Source organism: Fistularia commersonii, chromosome 17, assembly GCF_037954325.1.
Source record: "Fistularia commersonii isolate RoL2024-O1a breed Wild chromosome 17, RoL_Fcom_v1.0, whole genome shotgun sequence".
Classification (NCBI taxonomy): Eukaryota; Metazoa; Chordata; class Actinopteri; order Syngnathiformes; family Fistulariidae; genus Fistularia; species Fistularia commersonii.
In genome coordinates, this window is record NC_141300.1 from 14,725,793 (window position 1) to 14,735,936 (window position 10,144).

Below are 10,144 nucleotides of genomic sequence, written 5' to 3' on the forward strand. Positions count from 1 at the left end.
CTTCTGTTGGCTCAGAATCCAGAGAATATGGTCATTAACCAAAGGCTGGGGGGGGAAGGAGGCACCTCTTGCATTCAAATTATGCTTAATCCCACACAATCATCACTCCTTTCGTGTTTCCCATTCCTCATTTCTTTTCCTTATTCTGCTTTTCTTTTGCTTTTTGTGAAATTTCACAGGGGATGCTCAACTACATTTCTATTCCTGTTTGTCTAATTTCCCTTTTCCTTCTATAGGTTCCTTACCCTTACCCCGATTTCACCAAGGACATGGATATACCCCCCACCCTTGCTCTCTCTCACACACACACATGCACATACACACACACACACACACACACAGTTCCCCTTTTCTTGGTAAATCTATTTTCTTCTATCGCAGGCTTTATCTCTCATCTTTCTGTGAGATAACTCTGTGCAGGCTCTTTCATCTTTCTCTTCCTTGAAGAGAAGCTGCCCAGCAGACACAGAGAAGCCGAGTCAGCATTTCGGTGCTTCATGATGTCACGGACCCCAGACCAACCCCCCCAACACACACACACACACACACACACACACACACACACACACACACAACCACCACTTCTAAACACTAGCACGCACGTCAAGTGGACGTTACTGTCTTCGTGAGGATCTTTTTTTTTTTTTTATCTTAAACCTCTATAATTACATTTTTGATACCCTAAACCTAATGCAAACCCATTTTAATACGACTAAACCTCAAATAGAAATTAGAACTTGCGAAGTCCCTGCACACAGGCACTCCCTTGATAAGATAAACAAACAAACATGAACCAACTTGTATCTATTTGTTTAAGTGACTGACTCAAGGAAAAAAAAAAAAAAAAAAAAAACACTTTGCAACAGCAGATGAATTTCAACATCTCCACTGGGTTGACGTGAGAGTGAGACAGATAACGTAGCAAAAAACTGGAATATCTGATCTTTTGGCAGATACTTTTGAAAAAAAAAAAAAAAAAAGGGGGGGGGGGGGCGTCATTTTAAGGACTGGTCGAAGTTGTTTCGCCGGAGAAGAGATGGGGAGGGGATGCACAAGTGACTGAAGAAGCTGAAAGAGACAGGACGAGGGGGAGATGGAGAGATGGAGGGGGTTGCATGGGGAGAAGGGGGGGGATGTTGAATGTGTTAATACACGGGAAGGCTGCATCAAACCAATGCACTGCTCTGAGGCTGGCCGAGCAGCTGAGAGAGAGAGAGAGAGAGAGAGAGAGAGAGAGAGAGAGAGAGAGAGAGAGAGAGAGAGGAGTGCGTCAGCAGTACATTCACGATTCCACTGAAGGACAAAGGGAGGGGGTAGAACAAGCATCTTAGTTGCCCGCAACACCGAAACACATCGGTGGGGGGTGAATGGAGAGGAAAAAAAAAAAAAAGACGAAGAGAGAGAGAGAGAAAGAGAGTGGGGGGGGGGGGGATTGGAGGATAAACAAGAAGAGGAGATGTGGATTAGAATGCTACTCCTGCAACCTCTGTGACGGTGGGCTGCCTGTTTGAGTGTTCGTGTGCCTCCTCCTCTCCATCTCTCCCGCACATATTCTCTTTGCGCACTCTATCATTCCCTTGCTCTTGATCTCTCTCTCTCTCTCTCTCTCTCTCTCTCTCTCTCTCTCTCTCTCTCTTTCTCTCTCTCTCTCTGTTCTACCCCGGTTACTGCAGTAGTCCACCAGCCAGCCGCAAGTCTGACAGCCACACACATGGCTAACTGCCACAACTTACTACCTCAGCCCTGGAGAGAAAACTAACAAATAAGCAAGCAGAGGAACACTGCAGGAGACAAGCTCAGGGGGGGGACAGACAGCGAGCGGAGGGGAAGATTCCTCAATGCTGTTTATGGATACAAATACGGAGCCCACTTCCACTCACATTCTCCCGGCATCATTCTCGCTCTTCTTGGAGGAGGACAAGAGCGCACTCTCTCTTCGACAGCCCTTTGCGAAGCTCCAGCAGCGCAGCGCATCCCCTCCTCCTCTTCCTCCTCCTCCTCCTCCTCCTCCTCTTCCCCTCACTCAGCGCCACCATCTCTCCCACCACCCCGAATCCCCCTCCCCCAGGAGGAATAGACGGATTACTGCTAACTGTGCACACGGCAGCCCGCAGCTGCTCTGACCGGGGCCAGCCCAACACTGGGAGCAAGCAAGAGGAACACAGAGGAAGAGAGGGGGATGATTGTGCCGAGAGTTCTTTAGCCTTTTTTCTGTCTCTCAGTCTCTGTCACAACGGAGCTAATCATCAACTGACTAGCCCTTGGCAAAGTCACACTGAGGGAGGTCTCACCACCAAACCGGCAGACAAGGGAACACATGAATCAGGAGCCCGAAAGCGCTGGGGGATTCTTATTTATTTTGAATTCGTCACTTATTCTCTCATGTTTTAGTGCGTGATGGATCATTGTGGCATCTCCGCGCCGGAGCTGGGATTTGGATTTTATGGCCTGGCGGGGGGCAGTTAGAAAGGGGCAGGAGGGATCCGGGCACCTGCGAAGCCTCCGTGGCCTTACCTGTGCCTGTGAGTGTAATTTCAGCCTGCTCTCATTCTTTAATACCAGGAGCCATTTTGTACATTAAGCTAATAGAAAGCCACCTCACTTTTTTCAGAAGGGATTGACAAGAACACCTTTCTCGTTTGTTTCCATGGAGCGGATTTATGATTGAATGTGATGACCGCTGCTTCTACTGTCTGACAGAGGCAAAGCCATCACTTTCAAACTGATGAGGTATGGCACTGACACCGCTACCGAACACTTTCTTTACATTTCAATTGCTTGCCTTGTATTTATCTCTCTCATCTGTCTCCCCCTCTCCGCCCCCCCACCGCCCCCGTTTTATTATTTTTGTTATTTATTTTTTTTCTTTCTGACATTTCGATGTAGCATCGTCCTGCATTGTCCATGGAACTTGGGAGCCCCGAGTTGCTCCAGCCAGGCTAGGGTGGTCTGTCCTCCGGTGTGCCCCGTCTCCCCCAACCATGCAGAATAATGAGCCCTCCACACCATGAGTCCTTTGGGCCAGGTTAGAGTGCAGCCTACCTGGAATGCAGCCCTGTTTGCCGTGCTCTCGCTCATGGTGCCTGCTCTCAGTATGTGCCAGTCCACAGGCCCAGCATCGGGCTCAGCCAACCCACAGAACTGTCCGGGCGTATGCTCTTGCACCAACCAGCTCAGCAAGGTGGTATGCACCCGTCGCAGCCTGATCAGGGTCCCTCCGAACATCCCGCCAAACACCAGGTACCTTAACCTGATGGAAAACAGCATAGAGACAATCCAGGCTGATACTTTTAGACACCTGCATCATTTGGAGGTACTTCAATTGGGCAGGAATGCCATCAGGCAGATTGAAGTGGGGGCTTTCAACGGCTTAACCAGCCTCAACACTCTGGAGCTATTTGACAACAGACTGACAGTCATACCCAGCGGAGCTTTTGAGTACTTGTCAAAGTTGAGAGAGTTGTGGCTTCGAAACAATCCCATCGAGAGCATCCCTTCCTACGCTTTCAACCGCGTCCCCTCGCTAATGAGACTGGACTTGGGAGAATTGAGAAAGTTGGAGTACATCTCCGATGGGGCTTTCGAAGGTCTTCAGAACCTGAAGTATCTCAACCTGGGGATGTGCAACCTAAGAGAATTTCCTAATCTCTCACCGCTCGTGGGACTGGAGGAGCTCGAAATATCAGAGAATGTATTTCCCGAACTGAAACCCGGAGCCTTCCACGGGCTTAAGAATTTACGTAAACTGTGGATTATGAACTCTGCCATCACCACAATCGAGAGAAACGCATTTGATGATATAACCGCGCTGATGGAGCTGAATTTAGCCCACAACAACCTCTCATCCCTGCCCCATAACCTCTTCGCCCCGTTACAGTACCTGGTGGAGCTGCATCTCCACCACAACCCTTGGCGCTGCGACTGCGATGTGGTGTGGCTCTCCTGGTGGCTCCGCGAATACATACCCACGAATTCCACCTGCTGCGGACGCTGCCACAACCCGACCCACGTGAGAGGCCGCTTCCTGGTGGAAGTGGATCAGACGACGTTTCAGTGTTCGGCGCCGTTCATACTCGACGCTCCGAGAGATTTGAACATCTCGGCGGCCAGAGTGGCAGAACTGAAGTGTCGTACGGCGGCCATGAGCTCCGTCCGCTGGCTTCTCCCCAACGGCGCCGTATTGACCCACGGCTCCGCTCACCCGCGGATATCCGTCCTCAACGACGGAACGCTCAACTTTTCAAACGTTCTCCCGTCAGACACGGGGGTGTACACGTGCATGGTGAGCAACATGGCGGGAAATTCTAACGCCTCGGCCTACCTTAACGTCAGCAATGCCGAACTGAACACGTCCAACTTGTCCTATTTCACCACGGTAACGGTGGAGGTTTTAGAGCCCACCGTGGAAGAGACTCCGAAACCCAAGCCTACCGTCCCCGCCTCTCCCTCGGTCTTTCAGCCCGTCTTCATCTCTACTCCTACCGTGCTGTTTCAAAACACTCAAACTCCGAGGCAGGTGTCAATCCCGACTGCCAGAATCCCCAGTGGGCCAGCTGCCAGCCTGGATGAGGTGATGAAAACCACAAAAATCATTATTGGCTGTTTTGTCGCCGTTACCTTGTTTGCCGCTGCCATGTTGATTGCATTCTATAAATTGCGTAAGCGGCATCAACAAAGGAGCACCGTAGCGGCGGCCAGGACCATAGAAATCATACAGATGGAGGAGGAAGTTCCTCCTGTTCCACCGCCCACTTCTGGATCTAGTGGCTCCGATGAGACAGGGTTAGTACTGCCTACCTTGGTGGAACACAACAGCAACACCTTTAAGCCCGGGTATGCGTCGTCCTCCTCGCGTCAAGGGAGCTATGGAGCCCACTGGACTCAGAACAATTCTCTTCACCGCTCAGCCAGACAACACCATAGCCACATCAGCACCATCACTGATCCCTATATCATCAAGACTTCTCACGGCAAGGAAAGAGTTCAAGAGACCCAAATATGAGTAAAGTTTCTTGTGGATCTATCTCTGGCTCTGACCCGACCTCTCCTTTCCACATATCTGGTACTCATTCCATGCAATAGAATGCACAAAGAACAAAACGGTAACTTTCTTTTGTACAGAAATGCAAAGCAGAGACACTTTTGTTTGTTGTAAATGCCTACATATATATATATATATATATATATATATATATATATATATATATATATATATATATATATATATATAATGTATACATCTATATATATATATGTGTATATATATATATATATATATATATATATATATATATATATATATATATATATATATATATATATATATATACATGTATATATATGTGTGTGTATATACATATATATGTATATATATCCAGGCATTGGTTAAACTTGCAGATTATAAAAAGGAAGAAAAGAAGAAAGTGAGATATTTTCTATTGAAGGGTGACTTCTATTTAAGAATAAAAAAAAACAACAACACTGAATTGCTATTGTAATTGATTATAGGAGGTGGTATTGTCTACTATAGGAAAAGAGGCATTTAACATGGTTTGTGACCATATTTATGATGCAGTGAAAAAAAGGAAAAAAAAAACAAAACTACATCTTTCCACAAGCACCAGTTTCTGATTACTGCTCCAGACTTAAACTCCCTTATTTGTTTGTGCCAAATAATTTATGCAATAAAATCCACAAGAAGACACTGAAGCTAATTTTTTAATAACAGAAACATTTGTCCAAGGATAGCAACCTAATGGCACAGATAGAATGTGCTGTTCAGTAGCTATCAGCCAAATGCTTTTGGACTGCAGTGAATTTCTGCAGCTAAAGATTAACCTTCTGTTTGCTGGAGCCAAGCTGCTAAGCTTTTTTGACAGTGCCCATGCCTCTTAGTTGTAGTGTGTCTAAACATGTTTATTAAGTGTGCACATTAATCTCCATGGTTCAAGTGGCAAAGATAAAGTGCAGACTAATAACAAGTAATGCAAATACTTTGTTCTGTTGATGATTGCATTTTGTATTGTTTCTTTCCCTTAGGTTTTTTGACATGCTTCTTAAAGGCTTGTGTAGTGTTTAGGGCTAATTTAGTAATGCAGTAAAGCAGTTGCCTGACTTGTCTCTGCAAGGGCTCATTCCATTGCATTTTTTTTGAAAGAACTGATATGTGGTGCAGTGATATGGGGCTTTGCTGACCATTCTGATTTTAAAAGGAGAAAGAAAAAAAAAAAAAAAAAAAAAAAAAGCAAGCGGATTCAAGTGATCAAAATGAATGTCTGATACTGGGGCTTTTCCATGGACTACACTGAAACATGACTATGTTTCCCCCCCTTCATTTAACAGTTTATTTTGAGCGACACTATTTTTATGGAGAGATACACAAGGCTATGAAAAATAAATAAAAAAGAAACATTTGTTTTGTATTTCATGAATCAAAAAACTCTTACATCTGATGTTTTTCTTCACTCTGAGATTGTTTTCATTTCTGTGTAAATTGTTAATTTGTGAAAGCTGGAGGCAGTAGTGTAAATCTTATCCTAACCCAAACACCCATCTTACAGTCCTATGCATTTACAACGTACTTCGTGTCTGCATGAATGGGTCTTTAAGTAACTGGTGTACAATGCTGCATTATATCCCACAGTGGGACTCTATGCAGGTCAGATAGGCTGTTGGTCTTATGTCCCAGCTTAGTTCTTAACATTGATTTTTTTTTCAGTGACTGTGATGGGTAAAAATACACGTATCCCACAGTTCTACAGTTTGCAGGTTTCCTTTCCGTACACACTCACCTGCAGGTTCAAATCCATATACGGATATGGATCATGTCCAATTTGCGAAAGAAGGAAGTGTTAATAATGGTTCATGATAACATGGGGTACAGCACAAGCCGGCTTCAATTAAAGCAAATATTTCTAGAATGCAATCTAAATATATCACCAAAGATGCTGCACTTCTGAGCGGTCAGAATTATATTGGCATCAGACAGCTGAGAGGCTTGTTACTGCAAATAATTGTAATGTGTAATGAAGTGGCTGAAATGCCTTGCCTATGACCTTATACCGCTGCCCTTCATAAAACCACTGACCAATCCCTCCAATTTTAAAAAGATTTAACAACAGCTATTAAAATACTAAAGGCCAGTGGTAATTTAAAAATATGTGGCAATGCAAGTGTAAGTCTGTGAAGCATATTTGCAAATAAAAAGGGAAATAAAAAAAAAACAAAAAAAAAACCCTGTGAGGATGAGCAGGAGAGCAAGGAGCAAGGTTGGTTGGCAGGAACAATAAGGCTTCAGTCTAAACCTTCAGGCACAACTTGTAGTCTTTGAAAAGGGTTAATAATAACCGGTATTATACTACTATGTTTACATCTGTGTTTCCCTGGGTATTTACAAGAACTGCATTACAGAGGGTATCTGCCTTGTGCAGTCAAACAGTAAAACCAGGACAGCGTTATGTAACAGCATGGCATACAGACTGAATGAGAATCAATTGTCTCAGAATGAAGTAAAGGCAGAGAACGGATAGATATGGTAGTTCAAGTGTGCCATGACCTGGCAGTGTGCGACTTATCAAGTGGATGGAACTGCTATGTCTATGTCAAGCATTCATTTGATGAAAAAAAAAAAAAAAATTAAAAATAAAAATGAGTGCAATACCACCCAACTGCTGTCACACTACTGAATGTTTGACACGCGTACGTGTTTGTAGGCCATTACCAGAGTCCTACTCAACGGTAACTGTCGGACTTCGGTAGTACTCGTTGTAAACAGGACAAAGGTGACGATGCTACGCTGTTTATTTCTAGCGGGAAAAACTCACCGCAAAGAGTCTTTTGGAAGTGTATGGGTCAAACAAACAAAGGACTTTATGGTGAGTGGCGGTTGTTTGAATTCTTTTCAGTTGTACATTTACAATAAATGATTGTTGTTGTTGAAAACACAATAGGAAAAGTTCTGAATGGAGGTATACTTTTTTTATTCAACTACTGACCGGTATTTGGCCGGATTTTGCAGGAGTAGGTCACTGGTTGAATTATGTTTGCACATTAGCTGTATACTGTAAATAAGGATATTTTAGTTTCATCAATAAATCAAGATCAGTTCAATTGAAAACATTACGTTTAAGCCAGGTTTACAATCTGTTTCTGCAGCTTACCTCACACACATCTTTTTTTACCTCTTCAATTATCGATATTAATACGTTTACATATGAAAATACCCGACACACCACGTGCGTTTTTCATGGCACTGAACTGTTGATAATGACCTTTCCAATGTAGTATTTATAAAGTGGTGCTAACTACCTATTGCACTTTGTTTAGCTATAGTAGATATTTTGTTCTTGCCAACGGATGATGTCTGTCATAACGATGGCCAATTCAACAGTGTGACTGCAGTCAAACTGGGTGGCAGTACCTCGACTATTTACTCACCACCGGCATGCTATTTGGTTCCAGAAAAAAAAAAAAAAAAACGGACAAAAGAAAAAAAAAAAAAAACAACTTTACAAGGTTGTAACAGTATGTGTGGGCCAGAAACAAGCAGAGTCCTATTATATCCTGTTGTGGTCATTTGTGAGGGTTCTTAAGAGGACTATTGGCAGTTTGCAAGCCTTTTAATGAACCTGATAAAAAACCGTGCACAGGAACACTGGCAACATCCTTCATGTTTGTTTCTCCTTCTTTCTCTTCTCTTCTCCAGCCTACAGAATAGGTGGCAGATCTATGATTAACATGAAACTATCAACCACTCAGAAAACTGAAGTTTGCCCCAATGTCAAGGGTAGGAGAGGGCTGGAGTGGAGTGGCTGTTGTTTTAACTGCTGAAAATGATAGTCTGCATAAGAGGGGGGCTTCCCTGCCTGCATCATAAGGATTAATACGAGTCTTGTCTTGGGAGTACTGGGAGTGCAGATTTTTTTTTTCCCAGCAGCTGAGTCAGTCATATATTTTCAATCTGACTCTATGTTTTTCATTGCAAAATTAACTACGAGCCTTAGTACCTTCTTTTTCCCTTGTTTTTTTCTTTCTCATGCCAAATGAATTGATTGACGTTGTTTCAGTTACCGCAGACAGGTTGGGTTTTGAGGCACGAGGATTTTTTTTCTCATTCCCTTCATCAATCTGTTTATCTGTTTTGGACGGTCACTGTAGTAGATTTGCATTATCTTTAACAACATCCACACGAACGCCCTCCCGTCTTTCCCTAATTTGATTTCCAGCCAATGCATAACCGATGAAACTTCTGCCAAAGACATAATACATCTGTTTGGTGTGAGAGGTGTGTGAGGGGCACATGTCATGCATATTGGCAAGGGGATAGAAGAGGTGAAAAGAGCGGCTGAGCTACCACTATATCGCTTGGCTGTGTGCAGTTTGATAGGATCTGCAGTAAAACAACAGGGAAGGCCAGGATAAGAGTCTATGGCTGGTGTTCTTTGAGGTTAATGGTTTGTTGGAAACAAGTTCTTGAGCCTTCAGATCCATATCTGTTAATGAAGTCTTGAGCAATAAGACGCCATACCAAGCCTGTCACAGTTTCCCACTGACTGATGCCTTTTTGTGCCCACAAAGGGATTGTAAGAAATGATCCGCAGTCTTCTTCAAAGTGAAAAATAGTTAATGCTCAATTCCATCTCAATACCTGAGAGAGCCTATATGTGACTGCACATTTACCATCCTGCTGTCTAAACTCTCTCTCTTAAATTTCTACCCCTTAATACTTTCAAAACTTCTGCAGCCAGTGATTGATGCATTTTGAAAACGTAATATTGTGAGATCATTCTTTTTTCTTATTTGCAGACCTAGGCATTCCTTAAAATATCCCTTTGTCTTTTGAAATAAATCAAAGTGTGTCAAATCTTAATTTAGTAAAAGACATAATGTGTAAAACTGAAAATGTGGGGCTTCATCTAATATGTATTGTAAATGTGTCAATCAGACTGCTCCTTTTAGAATTTCATATAAACACAACCATAAACTCTTAAACAATGTCAACAAAGATGATAACATAAATATACAATAAATTTGCCTTATATAATACCTTGCCATATGCCTAATACCTTCTAATACCTAGTACCTAATGCCTTCACCATTAAAATCTAGCCGCACATTATAGTAAAACAATATTGCTACAACCTGA

At 43.3% G+C, this 10,144-nt stretch overlaps 1 protein-coding gene across 3 annotated transcripts; it reads left to right on the plus strand.

Moving 5' to 3' along the window:
* The first annotated feature begins 1,665 nt into the window (after window positions 1-1,665).
* Window positions 1,666-6,409, plus strand: lrrc4.2 (leucine rich repeat containing 4.2). Of its 3 annotated transcripts, none has more exons than XM_086163612.1 (3): window positions 1,666-2,522; window positions 2,612-2,730; window positions 2,887-6,409. In XM_086163612.1, the coding sequence occupies exon 3, from the start codon at window positions 3,008-3,010 to the stop codon at window positions 5,000-5,002; it is 1,995 nt and encodes a 664-aa protein (XP_086019738.1). In that variant the 5' UTR covers window positions 1,666-2,522; window positions 2,612-2,730; window positions 2,887-3,007; the 3' UTR covers window positions 5,003-6,409. The 3 variants fall into 3 exon arrangements, with proteins under 3 accessions (XP_086019738.1, XP_086019739.1, XP_086019737.1); XM_086163613.1 differs by having other exon boundaries at window positions 2,615-2,730; XM_086163611.1 differs by having other exon boundaries at window positions 1,666-2,730.
* Window positions 6,410-10,144: the final 3,735 nt, after the last annotated feature.

Bases quoted from the DNA above. Each gene is read 5' to 3' on its own strand.
- lrrc4.2 (XM_086163611.1), top strand. From the start codon at position 3,008: ATGAGTCCTTTGGGCCAGGTTAGAGTGCAGCCTACCTGGAATGCAGCC.